The sequence below is a fragment of the Sus scrofa genome, chromosome 15, assembly GCF_000003025.6.
Source record: "Sus scrofa isolate TJ Tabasco breed Duroc chromosome 15, Sscrofa11.1, whole genome shotgun sequence".
Classification (NCBI taxonomy): domain Eukaryota; kingdom Metazoa; phylum Chordata; class Mammalia; order Artiodactyla; family Suidae; genus Sus; species Sus scrofa.
In genome coordinates, this window is record NC_010457.5 from 93,629,920 (window position 1) to 93,645,967 (window position 16,048).

A 16,048-nucleotide genomic window follows, 5' to 3' on the forward strand; every position below is an offset into this window, starting at 1 on the left:
GCACTCATCTTGACATATAAAAGTAACCTTTGCACCAACTCAGATGCACTTTGGGTTCTAATCTGAGGTACTGTCATCAGTTCTGGATGTCTTTCTTGAATCTGCATCACTGGTAAGATATGCTCATCTTTATTCATTTTGCCTTCACTTCCCTTTATTTCTATATCCTGGCACTTTGGTCTCACTATTGGCAGAGTTTACTTCCAGGTTCCATGGCTCACCTCCATAACACCAAAACATCCCTTAACCCCTGGTTTGCTGGTTTCAGATCTCCATCCACATGTCCCCAGTTCCAAGGTGCCAGCAGTACCTCTCTCTGTCTTCATTCTATATAAAACATCTTTTTTTTTTTTTTCCCCTCAAACATGTAAACTTTCAGCAGTAAAATTTAGTCTCTTCAAAGCTAACTTTTATCCTTACTCTAGGGAATATGAGATTCTTCACAGCCTCCAGGGACCAGGAGATTACTTTCAGAATCCTTCTTTATAGTTCACCCCACTTTCACCTCCAGTATGACTTTAGCTCAACTACTTCTTCCCTTTGATGGTTTATGAAAACTTACTCTCTGAACTGTGAAATACGAATGTTTCTGTTAGGCATGTTTATTTAAAAAGAGGCTACCTACTCACCAGGAGATCATCCCCCTTCTCCAACTCAATGATATTTTTAATCTTTGAAGAAAGATTTAGAGTCACCCAAAATCCATATCCTTATTTGTCTACTTCTCTAGTCCCGGGGTTAAATAAATATATTTTTCAAAGGCTTTTGAAGGTACTTAAGTAAAGAATTTGACATTTCAAGTCAAAAGGCTTCTGAGATATTCAGAAGTTGTGTCTGAAAAAGACTTGTTTATTAAGAAAAAAACATAAATCCTCTCTTCACAAGTTATATTACCCATAATCAGATGAAATATTGACCAATACAGCTACTCACTGCTGGGCCTGGAAGGCCAGGCATCCCTCGCTCTCCACGCTGCCCGGGCATGCCGACGATTCCTCTTTGCCCAGTAGTTCCAGCTGGACCCGGGGGACCATCTGGACCCTAATTTTGAAGACAAACTGTAATGAGAAGTTCTCCAGGGAAAACCATATGCAAGCACTTTATAACAGATCACAGCTTTACCTATTTTTTGGGTATGAGAATAAGTTCTCTGTTCCATAAAACCATCTACTTTTGAGTAGTCATAATGTGTAATTCACACCAAACCTCTAACATGATTTAAAGGTGAGAATGGCTAATTAGTTGGGAAGGAACTTGAATATTAATGTGAATATTGGTAGAATAAAAGAGGTAGCTATTTGGGCAAATAAGTTTCCTCTTTTAGAATGACAAGGAAATTTTTAAAACAAAGAAAATAAATAGGGCTCTATCTAAATACATTATGTTGAGGCATATGAATATTAAATAAAATAGTTTGCTTTAAAAAGTTTTCTTCATTCAGTATGGATATTTAACAAAAAAAAAATGTTTCGTTGTTAGTTTTTGAAAACCATATCCATTACTGTTGTATTTTTGTATCTGTACATACACCTTTTTCCTAGAGCACAGAATAGTAAATTAAAAACTTATAGGGTACAAGGCACTTAAAGGATTACAAAAGTGCCCAGGATAATATATAACCCATTTCTCTATGGCAGTAGTTATTATGGGTTTCTACCAGTAAATATTCCAGTTAGAGATAGTCTAGAACCAAGATGCAAACTTACAGGTTGCCCATCTTCTCCTGGGTCCCCTTTGTCTCCTGGGCCACCAGGAGGGCCAGCTGGTCCTCTATCTCCCACTCGCCCGTGAGAGCCGGGGTCTCCACGAAGACCTGGAGGTCCCTCCTTCCCAGGTTCCCCTAAGGGCCCTGCAGGTCCTGGAGCTCCCTAGTACAACACAGAAAGAGATCCAGAAGGGCAAAGTAGAAGCCATGTTAGAAGACCTAATGCCCTCAGAGGGAGATTCCCAAGCCTTACAGGTCCATTTTTCCTATCAGTCACTCAGTGGATTTAAATAAAACATAATACACAACTGCAGATTCATTTCCCAGAGGAAAATCTAAATTATTTGCAGATGATTACCTTTGAGTCATTATTAAAACCGTGCTGACAATATTATAAATCAGCTATATTTCAACTGAAAAAATTAAAGATAAAAGTAAAGTGATTTGAAATTTTTTAAAAAAAGTGTGTGTTGAATTAACTTGAATTTTGAAACCTCATAAGGCTCTGACCCAACTATGAATATGTAATATTTATTCTGTCTGATTTGATGTTATAATGAAATAATAACATTTCCTAACTGAAAAAAAAAATTATTATTAGCACACAAAACTGTTAGTATTTAGCTGCCAAATGAAGTAATAGTCAAACATTGGGGTTAAAAGGACTTGTAAATAAACTCCTCTAAGAAACATTAGATGATTAAAGACGGATTTGCCTGACAACATACCAGTATGAATTACTGGGACAAGAGAATTTAGGTCAACAAATAGGTCAACAAATCATTAAGGGATTAAACAAAAGAACCAAAATAACTCAAATACATATATGTGTAGCATAATATTATGTATAGGTATGTGTGTATTTTTATGTGTGTATGTAATTACTCCACTATTAATGATCTGAATTACTGAATTGACTTACAGTAGGACCTGGGGGTCCAACTCTGCCAGCAGAACCAGGAAATCCTGTAGCACCCTAGAAATATAATATCACACAATGTTATTTTTTTATTATAGTTGACCTACAATGTTTTATCAATTTCTGCTGTACAGCTAAGTGACCCAGTCATACATATATATATATATACATACATTCTTTTTCTCACATTATCCTTATGTTCCATCACAAGTGACTAGATACAGTTCCCTGTGCTGTATAGCTGGATCTCACTGCTATCCACTCCAAATGCAATAGTTTGCATCTACTAACCCCAAACTCCCAGTCCATCTGACTCCCTCCCTCTCCCCCTTGGCAATCACATGTCTAAACAATTCTAAAGTAAAAATTAGCTACACATACTTTCTAGGGTCTATTTTTTTACAGGGATACTTAGGCCTTTATATTCCACTCCCTGTTTGTGATCAATATTTTTTTTTTTCTTGAATCCTATGTGTTTGAGAATGGATCTGGATTAATTGGTAGGAAGGATGCTATTTTTCTCTTTCCACCTTCCATTTATCTCAAATATATATAAGTATGTTCAAGGTAAGGCCTAGAACCACATCAATATTTTATATAACAGAAATATAAAGTATTTTCACATTATTTGTTCCCTCTTCTACAGGTAATATATTATTTATGTTACATATGAGGCAGCTGGGCCTCCAAGATCATAAGATCGTCATCAAAGTAAAGTGCTTTCTACTACAGTACAGTTATACAACTAATACCTTGTTATAGCTTCCAATTAACTTAAAATGGCTATAAAGTACTAGACATCTGTATCTAGCTGTGTGTAATTTCCAGAGCTTCAAACCAACTTACAGGAGGACCCTGAGTTCCTCGACCACCTTTCAGTCCAGGAACACCATTAGGACCCTAAATAGAAACAAACAAAAGATTGCTGAGGTAAAGAAAGATGGTCTAAACATAAGGTTTACATTGGCACTGGACTCAAGTTGTGTCTCCCTTTTTTAAGACTTACATGAGGGCCTGGGGATCCTGCTAGACCTTGTGGTCCAGGAGACCCAGCATCTCCCTTCTGTCCTGGCTCTCCAGGTTCACCTTTTACTCCAGGCTGCCCATCAGGACCCTATATCAATTGAATAATTATGCAATTGATTTTAACACTTATAGACAAATCATTTTATAATAATTATTACTAACAAACCATTTTTTTTATATATTGTAAATTGCTTTGTAATCGCTATAAAAGCTTGAAAGTAGAAAATATTCCAATGAAATTTTTGAAGATGGTCTGAAAAAATAAGTTATCCCACCACATTTTTACTATAGCAAATATATAATCAAAATAATGTAAATTCATCCATTTTTGCGTCAATCAATGAAAAAATGTATTGAAAATGAGAATATTGCCTAGAAAACTATGTTTTCCAGACTCTTGAATATACTTTCAAAACATATGACAATGATAATTAGACTTATTGCTATAACAAGAATAATGACCATTTGCAAATTAAGGATACTGGAAAATTATACCTGGGGTCCAGCAAAACCAACAGCTCCAGTTGGGCCATTTTCACCACGAGAACCCTAGAAGACGACAAACATTACCGTAGCTTTCACACACTTTAAAATACAATTATATAATTCTGTAGTGTTTTATAATGTATATATAAAGAAAGTAGACATATTGCTTGAGGCAGCCTCATAAGGGTGATGTAGAGATAAGGGTCATAGAAAAAATTTCCAAGGCCCAAGTCTCAAAGGAGCTTATAAATATTTAATAAATGAGGTGCTTACTTAAACTTAATAGACGGTATAGAAATAATACACTGATTTTTTTAAGTTTCATGAGAAAACTAAAAGGTAAAACCAGGAAGTTAAAAGAAACTTAAATCCAGTGGGCATGGTTTTATATTAAAAAATCAAAACAAAATGATGAATTGTTTTACTGCTCTATCTCATACTAGAGAACATCAAAATACTGTCACTTACAGGATTGCCACGGGAGCCAGGTGGGCCAACTAAACCTCGAGGGCCAGGTTCACCCTAGAAAGCAGATTTTAGGTGGTTATTGTCCAATGCAGTAGCAAAACATAGTCCAACTATAGGGCACTGGGCTCTAGATGTGGGGCAGATGGAGGAGAACTCTGTGGTAAACTCTAGCCCAACCATAATATTTTATGAAAGAGTAAACACTACGAAAAAGAGCCGGCATTCAATCTCATGATTTTGAGTCCACAAAGTAACAATTTGTGAATTACCTTTTCTCCGGTGGGACCTGCAGGACCTGGAGGACCCAAGGGACCTGGAAGACCCTGTCAATTAACAGAACATAAGCATATTGAGGAAAAGAATGCACAGAAATTTTCAAGTTTAAATAAACTAACAAAGAAAGGACCATATTGTTATGGCTTAGCTGCATGTGTAAAACACGACCTGTAATAAATGATATAATCTGTATCTCCTCAATGTTTTTCTATCTAGCCTAAAACAATTTCCACTGGATTTTCTCCACAAAATGTGAATCTCTTTCATCCAACTCAACTCATCCATATATAACACTGTCTTTAAACAGCACTACGTTACTGTTACCCTTCAACAAATGTTTCTATGTTTCTTAGCCTATTTAATTTTGCTAATACCTATGTGAAATTGGACTACAGATTGAAAAGAGGCTTTTCTTCTTTCGTATAGAATACTAAATTCTTAAATTATGCTGATGAAATATCTCATTTTTTTTTTTTAAAGGGAGGAGTTCCTGTTGTGGCTCAGTGGAAACGGATCTGACTAGTATCTATGAGGACACAGGTTAGATCCCTGTCCTCCCTCAGTGGGTTAAGGATCCAGTGTTGCCTTGAGCTGTGGTGTAGGTCGCAGACGCGGCTTGGATCCTACCTCGCTGTGGCTGTGGTGTAGGCTGCCAGCTATAGCTCCAATTGGACCCCTAGCCTGGGAACCTCCATATGCCATGGGTGCCGCCCTAAAAAGACAAAAAAAAAAAAAAAAAAAAAGGTAAAAAAATGTGAAATTGTGCTAATGCATTCAGTCTTCTGCTTTCTCCTGAGGTGAAAAGGAGTGGCACTACCCAGCTACACTGAAGCTGACAGCTTCCGTCACTCACAGTATAGGGGACTAGCTACTGCATGGAGTTTCCTTGACACATGGTCACAATCTTTACACTGCTGTTTAATCTTTCAAACTGGAGTCCTTTGCCAGACAACTTTTCTCTATGATATTTGTGCATTTGCCTCTTCACAAGCCTCCCAGATATTCTTTTGTCATTTAATTTCCGTATGCATTACTAAAGAAACTTAAGGAACAAAGTGATTTTTTTAATTGTATATTTTTGACAAGAACATGAGAAAACTGATCTTAAATTCTCTAGATCTATAATAAAACAATATTCCGCCGGCCATTTACCTAATATACTTCTTTAAAGGATCTGATTAAATATAAAGATGACTTCATTAAACTCACAGACTTTTTTCATAGAGAAAAAAATGTTATTCATTTTTTCCTTTACCATGAGATTACAGCAAATACCCTGCTTCTTCTGCAAAACAGTATATTTCCCTCACTAAAAATAAAGCAGGCATTGCTTAAATCTTGATCCTATTACACTGAATTTTCGAAGTAATTCAAAGGAATAGTACAAACGCATTTCAAATTTCTCCTTAAACTATCAATGCATCACTCCTTCAAACAGCACATCACTACTTACGGTGCATTCCAGACCAACCATGATATGAAATACAAACAGCAAACCAGATTTACTTACACTGTATTTGACATAGTAAACCAAATATTAGATTTAATTAAAAAGCAAGAGACAATTTGTGTTCATAAATTTCCTAAACTATTTCATCCTTAATTAGCTTTTTAGAAAAAAAGGGATAATTATCACTAAGGCTAAAACTTTTCTATAATATACTTTATTTTTTAATCAAAAGTTAAAATAATCACCGTATTAACAGTGGCTCAATGGGCAGAATAAAAATATTAACAGTGGCTATGTATCATCTCTTATTTATTATTTATTTTTTAAATTAAAAACAAATTTTTGGGCCACACATGTGATATGTGGAAGTTCCTGGGCCAGGGACTGAACCCTGAGCCACAGCAGTAATCAGAGCCATAGCAGTGACAATGTTGGATTGCTCACCCACTGAGCCACCAGGCAACTCTGAGTGCCATCTCTTTTTTAATAATACAGCTGCTACTGTCAGGGCACAGGATGACAACTAACAACAAAGCATGTCATACTAAAACAGAAACTATTTATCAAATATCAAGAACTATTTCCAGGAAATATTGAACGTCTGAGTGACTGTAACTACCTGAGATAATCATTCATGTCTGAAAATATATTTTTAATCTGATTGCCTGATTATCCTTGGAATTGCAAATACATTCTATTTTTGAGGACATAAGGCTAATTAAAGGTCAATTTTTGACATGGAGTTAAACAATGCTTTGAGGTCAACAATGCTTCTTTACATTTCACTTATTCAGTCTCTTTATTGATGAAAGCATTAATGATGATTCATCAGGCAGTAATTTTCTCAACCCAACATGTAGTATATTGCGAAACATTTATCACACCTTTGTCTACTCTATAAAATTCTACTTGCCTGCACTGGAATGAAATCTAAAATGACTCATTAGATCATTATTCTTTTTTTTTTTTTTTTTTTTTTTTTTGTCTTTTCAGGGCCGCGCTCGTGGCATATGGAAGTTCCAAGGGTAGGGGTCTAATCGGAGCTACAGCTGCCAGCCTACACCAGAGCCACAGCAATGTGGGATCCAAGCTGTGTTTGCGATCTACACCACAGTTCACAGCAACGCCGGATCCTTAACCCACTGAGCAAGGCCAGGGATCAAACCCGCAACCTCATGGTTCCTAGTCGAATTTGTTTCCACTGCGCCATGAGGGGAACTCCTAGATCATCACTCTAATTTTAAAATTGCACATGAAATTAAAGGATGATAAAGATAAAAAGGGCCCCACTGCTTAAAGCACCAATCTCACATGTACAATAATAATACGTCTTATTTCATTCTCTCAATAACGACTTTACAGAGTTCCCTCATGGCTCAGTGGAAATGAAATCTGACTAGCATCCATGAGGATGCAGGTTCGATCCTTGGCCTCACTCAGTGAGTTAAGGATACGATGTTGCCATGAGCTGCAGTGTAGGTGGCAGACCAGGCTTGGATCTGGTGCCGCTGTGGCAGTGGCTACAACTTGATTCGACCCCTAGCCTAGGAACTTCCACATGCCGAGGGTGTGACCCTAAAAAGACCAATAACAGTAATAAGAATAAGTAATAATAACAGTAATAAGAATAATAATAATGACTTTCCTTTTTGGCTTGTTCTAAGTTAAGGTAAGCAAAATTAATATCTATGGTCAATCAACGTCAAATCTAAAATTTAATCATTTTCCAAATCCTGACCACCATGGAAACATGAACTTTATTTTGGAAAGTTCAGGCAAATTCATATGATAATCATGACGTTGATTCCTAGCCCAGGTGATAAAATGAATGATTTCACTTACTCTCGCTCCATCATTTCCAGCTGTGCCTTCAGCACCTTTCTCTCCTATGCCTCCCTGGGAAAAAAACACAAAACACCATTTAGTCAGTCAATTTCTTTATCCTGTGCTTCCGGGGAAGCTTCATGACAGCAGGGATTTATCTCTTATGTCCATAGCTGTATCCCCTTGAGCCTAGAACAATGCCCCCAGACTGTGTATTTTTTTCTCTCTCTCCCCATATATATAAATATGAGAAGAAAGAAAGAATCAATTAATGAATGACTTGTGATTCAGGATGGTAGAAGTCTGCCCAGGAGATCCTTACCAGTAGAAAGTCTAAATGGATGAACTAAAAAAACCAAACTTACTCTGTCACCCTTGGGGCCAGGAGTTCCTGCAATTCCTCTTTCTCCTGGCATACCTTGAAGACCTGGTGGGCCTGTATCTCCAGGGGTCCCACTTGGTCCTGGACTGCCCTAGAATGAACCAACAATAAGTTAGCTCACCTACATGTTAAGGTTGAATCACAGAGAATTTCTGTTTTGGTAGGGCAAATAGAATCTCAGCAATTTCATATGGTTTAACATAGTGCTTAATATTTTTCATTTAGGAAAATTGTCTCATTCATTAAAAAAAAATCAGACCTTCCTGTTTTGATTGTTGGTTTATGCTTTCAATGTCTCTTTTGGGAAATTCAGTACCAATTAAAATAAAATGACAGAGTTGCCTTTTTTTTTTCTTTTTATTTTTTTGGCAATAGGCTTAGGGATTCTAATAAAAAAAAAAAAGACATTACATTTAGAAAATGGAATATTCTTTTCTTTCTCTAAAGAACCCATGATATTAAGCTGGTTTTCAGGCTCATTGAGTAACTAAATTGAAGAAGATCTTATGCAATCACCTGTCCCTTGAAGATGATAAGGGATGTTGTATGATCATGGAAATTCGTCTTCAATTGTTTGCACTGAAGTTGGCCACAATGTCTTTTACCAATTTTAAAATGGCATCCAAAAAGAAATGGTACTGATTTTTGCCTTATTATGTACTCTACTTTCAGATTTCAAAAATGACATATGTTCATATATTTAGTAAGCAGAATTATAGAAACTAAGACAAGAAAAAGGAGATTAGGAATACCTTCTTATACTATGCAACTTTAAATTTCCTATCTCTGCTTATTAATAAAAGTCATTAAAAATTTTTGTAAATAATTAGAAATGCATTTGCATATGAGAATGCAACACTACTTTGTACCATGTACTACTTTGTACTACCATAAATCCCATCACAGAAGAGACTCCTTTTTCAGCTGACTCTTTAGTGCCAAAGAAAAGCCAAGTAGGTGCTCATTAAATATTTGTTAAAGAATAAAGTATATAATCAAGTATTTTGTAAAAACAAGAGATACATATTCTAGTACCATCATGTGTTATTAAGCAGTGATTCTAGAACATTTTAAAACACCGAGCTCATGACCATACTTACTTTTGGGCCATCAGGACCATGTCCTCCAGCCATTCCCTTCTCACCAGGAAGTCCAGTTATTCCTGGTTCTCCTCTTTCCCCTGGATTTCCTCGTTCTCCCTAGCAGAACATAGGAATGACAAACAGACTCAGTGCTTGATCTGAAAATGGGTGAAAAATGTTTCTGGAAATCTGAAAAATGAGTTCTATTGGGGAAAAATTTAGAAATAAGCAACTTGAAGTAAGCATATGCAGTTTCACAGGACAAAATATCTTTCATAAGATTAACTTTCATTGAGTATAAGAATTTTAATGATTAAAATAAAGCCTGGTTTAAGATTAAAGATGCTCTTTTAAAATGAAGCCAATGGAAACTCAGTTAATCATGAAGAAAATACTTACTCTAGGTCCTAATGGGCCAACTGCTCCAGGATCTCCAGGAACACCCTATAAAATAATTTTTTTAATGAATAACTGTCACTTATTTTAGGTATTTATTAGAAATCTTTCCAGATCATATAGCTAATTTCTTTTAACATACTATTTGAAGTCTGACTAAGCCCATAATAGTGAAAAAGGAAAAATGTGTATGGCCTCTCATAAATGACGGACTATCACTTATATTGCATGGAAATACTTTTCCAGAAAAATTTATACTATACCCAAATGATTAATCCTTATCAAGGAGTATATGCAAAATATTATCTCATTAGCTTTTTTGGTGACAATAAATGTAAGCAAAGGCTTTTTATTTCATAATGGAATGTGAAAAACCTTTAATAAAAGTAAATTAAAAGCAATGAATTATTAATCTTTTAAATAGACCCAATTCAATTCAATTTAGTAAATATTTCTTGAACATGTAAAATGGACAAGACTCTACTAGGAATTGTGAATTCAAACTAATGTAGTTTGAGCTTAACTAAAGGAAAATTTGTCATTTTAAACTTCTCTGTCTGATATTGATAATAACTGTATCATGTAGGTGTCCAGTCTTGTCCCTTGAAATGCACTGGCTTTGCTGTAGCCTAATCTTCCTAAAACCCAAATCTAATAGTATTTCTCTCAACTTAAAAGCCCTTTGTTAGCTTCCCATTACTCTAATAATAAGAAAAAATTAGACTCGAACTAAGACTTTCCATAATGGCGCCCCTGTTACCCTCCAGGCTCATCTTCACCCTCCTCAAGTTGTATTCCACATTCCTGACTTACCAAACTTGCTTAAATTTCATTAGCAAGCTTTTGTGCTTGCTATTCCCATTTCCTGGAGTATTTTCTTTCTTTCTTCTTTTTTTTTTTTTTTTTGCCACCTGCAGCATATGGAAGTTCCCAGGCTAGGGGTCAAATTGGAGCCATAGCAATGCCATATCTGAGCTACATCTGCAACCTACACCACAGCTCAGGGCAATGCTGGATCCTTAACCCACTGAGCGAGGTCAGGGATTGAATCTGTGTCCTCATGGATAGAGTTGGGTTCGTTACCACTGAGCCACAACAGGAACTCCTAGAGCATTTTTTCACCTTCCCTCCTCCTGCTTATCATCACTCATCCTTCAGATATCATAAAAGATACTACTTGTTCAGGAAAATTTTCCTAAACTCCAAAGTCTGAGTTAGGTGCATCCTCTAGGTTTACACATACTGTGCCTCGCCTACTGTTGTAACTGACTTCCTACACTGTCTCTTATTAGAATAATATGTAAGGGCAAGGTCCATGTCCATATGGTTCAGTTGGTTAAGACCAAGGTTTAGTAGAGCTTAGCATAGAGTGCAGAGCAAATATTGGTTGAACAGTTAAATGAATGAATAAGTCACTCAAAAAAATTAAATACACCAATGTGCTGGTAAAATGATAGAGATAAAATGGTAAGTTTCTGTGCATAACCATTTATGAATCCTCCAGTAAAACTCTACAGTTACAATAAGATATATTTAGTGATTAAGAACACAATTCTATAAGTACATGATCTGGATTCAAATCATATCCTATGTGACTTTGGGAAATTTACTTAACATCTGCATGCTTCATTTTCCTCACCTCGAAAATGGGCATAATAATAGTACCTAGTACATAGAGTTGTTCTGACGATTAAAGGAGATTATAAATGTAAAGCAAAGCAGAACAGAACAGAGTGTTATACATAATAAGTGATAATATAAGCCAGTTATTTTTAATATTGCTATTCTTGTTAATTAAAAACTTACCTGATCACCTGGTTTTCCACCTTCCCCAGGAGGCCCTGGAGGACCAGGAAGCCCCTAAAACAAAAGTAAGAAAATGAAATTGTGACTTTGGAAGTTTAATAAGCCACCAGTGTTAACAGTTCACCTTTTATAATGGATGGAGCTCTCTGGTTGTATTTTCAAACAAAAGATACTGTTCAAACAAAAGTTAAGCAAAGCAAAATGAGAAACCTGTATCTTCTAACAATACAAGGCAGCTAGTCAGTTCATTGGTTTAGATATTTGTTTGCACACCGCTTAGCAAAAAAGAGGTAAAATTATAACAATAGGTTCTTTATATTTGTGGGGATATGTATATATATATAATATATATTTGTGGGGATATATATATATAAAATATATATTTTATATTTTAACAGCTCTGAGAACAATATTTTAGGCTGCTAGAGTAAATACTGAAAGTCAGTCCTGAAAGTTTTTTCCGAAATTATAATTATCCATGCTATTAACTAATCTACCATACTAAAAATTTAGATAAATCATGAAAATTTGATCAACAAAAATTTAGACACTGTGACAATAAAATTAGATAAGCTTTAATATAGTTAAGTAAACTTTATTGAGATATCAAGAACATTACATGATTTTTTAATTTGTTATTAAATTTGGGTTTTGATCAGTTTTTCAGGGGACGTCTGTTCCTTCTCTTTGAACACAAATGTTGTATTCTGTATCCTATTTACTAAAAGAGGGATGACTTCTTTGAAAATTGTAGAATTCCACATCACTCAACCATATCATTTTATTAAAAAGCACTTTAGTTAGGGGAAGAATAAATGGACAGCTGCGTTAGTGCATACCTGAAAGCCAGTGGGGCCTGGAGGGCCCTGTTCTCCTCTCTCCCCAGCTAGACCCTAAGTTATAAAGGAAAGAAAATCATGAACATGAAGAGCCAGATTCTTCTGCCTGCTTCCTGTTTGTGTGAACCACCACAAATATTTCTCCTTTGTATTTCTTCTAATCACAAGTTTTTCATCTTTTCCAGGTAATAAACTAGTCCTAAAAACCATCTAATGGTATTGTCTGAAGTCCCTGTGGGTGAGAAAAAAATCTTCTAAAGCCAGTGAAGAAACTGATAATATGTGTTTATTTTTAAAAATGGGGAAGAAACTGACAATATTGGACATGGACAAATTCATTACTTTTGCATATCTAATCTAAAAGGATAATGTTTCCATTGCAGCTTGTTTCTCAGTGTCATAAAAATTATTAATCAAGCCTTCAAAACTAGAGTATCTAAAGAAAACAAAGCTAACATTTTAGAAAGATATTTAAATTGGCCTATTCCAAAACAAATAAATATGCAAAAATGTTTCTGATAAACACAATTTTAAAATCCTGAGATGGAAATATACCTCAAAGGATAAATATCAGTCCCTCCTCCAAAAAGCTTAAATAAATTTCTATAAGACATTGTTAGGAAAAAAAGGTATAATTCAATATTGATATGTTTTATTTATTTATTTATTTATTTATTTATTTATTTATTGTCTTTTTGCCTTTTGTAGGGCCACGGCATATGGAGGTTCCCAGGCTAGGGGTTAATCAGAGCTGTAGCCACCGGCCTACGCCAGGGCCACAGCAATGTGGGATCCGAGCCACATCTGCAACCAACACCACAGCTCACAGCAACACCGGATCCTTAACCCACTGAGTGAGGCCAGGGATCGAACCTGCAACCTCACGGCTCCTAATCGGATTCGTTAACCACTGTGCCACGTCGGGAACTCCAATATTGATAGGTTTTAAATAAAATACTATAAAATATTTCTCAAACATTATTTTCCTCAGTTTCAACTGTGACAACACAGAGATGATAAGGTAGCTTTTGCCATCAGCATTTCTAGAAGTTTAAAACGGAAAGGTCAACCACTCTATTTAAAAAAACAGAAGATGTCAGCCCAAGAATCAAAAGAAAAGATATAACTGAAATTCTTTCATCTTGCACTTTGTTATTTACTTCCCTCTGAAACTTATTCTTAAGTAAAGTCTTGGACAAACATCATTGAAGAATGCAATGTGAATATATTCTTATTAAAAATTACATACCGGCGGACCCACAGGTCCAGAAGGACCGACTTCGCCATCTTTTCCAGGAGCTCCCTAGCATGGCAGAGAGAGAATTTATGAGATGAGGCCATGAGAATTTGGAGAATTTCATATCTAGTTTGTCTTTTAGCAGAAAGTGTATAGTTACCCTCTGCCCAGGAACACCAGCATTTCCTGCTTCTCCAGGTTTTCCAGGGTCACCCTAAAGAATCAATACAAGCTAATTTAAATTTTAGTCAATTTGCTATAAACATGCTTTTTCCAAGTGAGGATGATGGTGAGATGGCAAACATTATACACTGTACTCACACTGCTACCTTTGGGGCCTGGAAGACCCATACTCCCAGGCTGCCCTCTGATTCCTATGGAGCCTGGAGGCCCTGGCCGGCCATCCTCCCCTGGAGCACCCTACAAAATTGACAGGAGCAATGTAAGTTTTACATAAGACTCTAAATTTCATATCATCCAAGCTGAGACTTGTCTTTGCTTACCATAAAAGTTACACACAATACTATGTATCAAATAAATAACCGACAAGGACCTAAGTATAGAACAGGGAACTATATTTGATATTTTATAATAATCTATAAGGGAAAAAAATTTGAAAAAATTAGATATATGCATCTAAAACTGAATCACTTTGCTATACACCTGAAACTAACATAACACTGTAAATCAACTATACTTCAATTAACAATATTTTTTTAAATTTAAAAATAAAGTCATCAAAAAATAGTTATGTAATTTTTAAATTATGCTATACTTTTTAGTGAATCAGAACAGTTGAGTGTTTTAAAAATTGCTGAGATATCTGAGCATTTAGAACAGAGATTCTATTCTTATTCTATACATAAAGTCTATCTTTATGTCTCCTCATACTCTTATATTAAGAGGAGAAAAACAAAATAAACCTTAAATAAATATCTCATCATTTAAGTTGCATATCTTTTGAGAAATATTACTGATAGTGAACTTTTGTTTAAATTACTTACCAAAGGTCCAAGTTTTCCTTCAGGACCTTGAACACCAGGATTTCCTGTCAGACCCTAAAAATTGAAAGCAGTTGTCGGTTTGTTGCTGATGTGCAATTGAAGTAAATTCTAAAGAGTAAAAATGGCACTGCATTTAAAAGATCAAGCTCCACTTTGCAATGTCCACTCTCAGTAGCCTAGGGCTCCTCTAGACAAACTCACAGGACCATCATGGGCCTCACCCAACCTGTCTTCAGAAGGATACAGGGCAGACGACACAGCATGCCAATGAGGCATCACAGGTGGACTCTCCATTGGGAGGAGTGCTCACAGCACAGCCTCCCCAGCTAGCCTTTGGCCTCCCACAAGGGGAGGCCAGATGTGAGGGAACAAGTCTACATGGTGGCTGTAGGAGCCACCCTAGTTTGAAATCTCACATAACCAATATTTGTAATAGCACCCTGGACATTGTATACCGGTCCCAGCAAGGTGAACCCCCAGGTACAGGTCCTTGCAAGTTCAGGAAATCCAAAGCTATGCCTCCTATCAGGTTTTTATAATTCATTCATAGTCCTCCAAGTCCAATGCAATCTATAATCTGGGCTCATTTTTACTAAAAGCAATGTTCACTGGTCATTTAGCTGGCATTCCAGCTTTATCAGGTATCTAGGAAGAATACTGAAGCAAAGATGAACCCAATGCCTGTTTCTCATTTAGAAGGAGAAAGTATGGTAGGAAACTTACTCATACATTTAATATTGGGTTTAAGACAAAGAGCTTAGGTTGAGTCAGATGTATTTCCCCATGCAACTTTTTGTATAATACTTTTCTCTTTAAGGGGCATTGCTGACAACTTAATATAAGGGTAATTCCATAGTTCAAATGAATGTTCAAGTGACATTTTGTTAAAATGAAATTTATCAGGAAAGATGTCTGCCAAAAGTCAAATACGTTTTTGTCAGGAAGAAAAATTATAAAAATTGACAAACAGGATTTTTTTTCATATCATGTGGCAAAACTAATGATACATACTCCTTTGGAAAAAAAGAGACTAAAAGTTACTGTGCTTTCTATACATGATAAAAATAACAAACCTTTGATTATTAAAAATAATGAATCAAGTCAAACCCATAAAAACAAGTATTCCAAGTCATAAAAGCATGCTATTA

General features: G+C 35.8%; 1 protein-coding gene across 3 annotated transcripts in view; it reads right to left on the reverse strand.

Moving 5' to 3' along the window:
• Positions 1-16,048, reverse strand: part of COL5A2 (collagen type V alpha 2 chain) — a 369,276-nt gene that overhangs the window by 18,064 nt on the left and 335,164 nt on the right. For all 3 annotated transcript variants that reach the window (XM_021074694.1, XM_021074695.1, NM_001105289.1), the window contains 18 exon segments: positions 14,901-14,954; positions 14,218-14,316; positions 14,057-14,110; positions 13,909-13,962; positions 12,660-12,713; positions 11,821-11,874; positions 10,018-10,062; positions 9,637-9,735; positions 8,520-8,627; positions 8,173-8,226; positions 4,874-4,927; positions 4,605-4,658; positions 4,146-4,199; positions 3,631-3,738; positions 3,471-3,524; positions 2,628-2,681; positions 1,707-1,868; positions 934-1,041 (listed from right to left, as the gene is read on the reverse strand). In XM_021074694.1, the coding sequence (XP_020930353.1) occupies positions 934-1,041; positions 1,707-1,868; positions 2,628-2,681; positions 3,471-3,524; positions 3,631-3,738; positions 4,146-4,199; positions 4,605-4,658; positions 4,874-4,927; positions 8,173-8,226; positions 8,520-8,627; positions 9,637-9,735; positions 10,018-10,062; positions 11,821-11,874; positions 12,660-12,713; positions 13,909-13,962; positions 14,057-14,110; positions 14,218-14,316; positions 14,901-14,954 (1,323 nt within the window).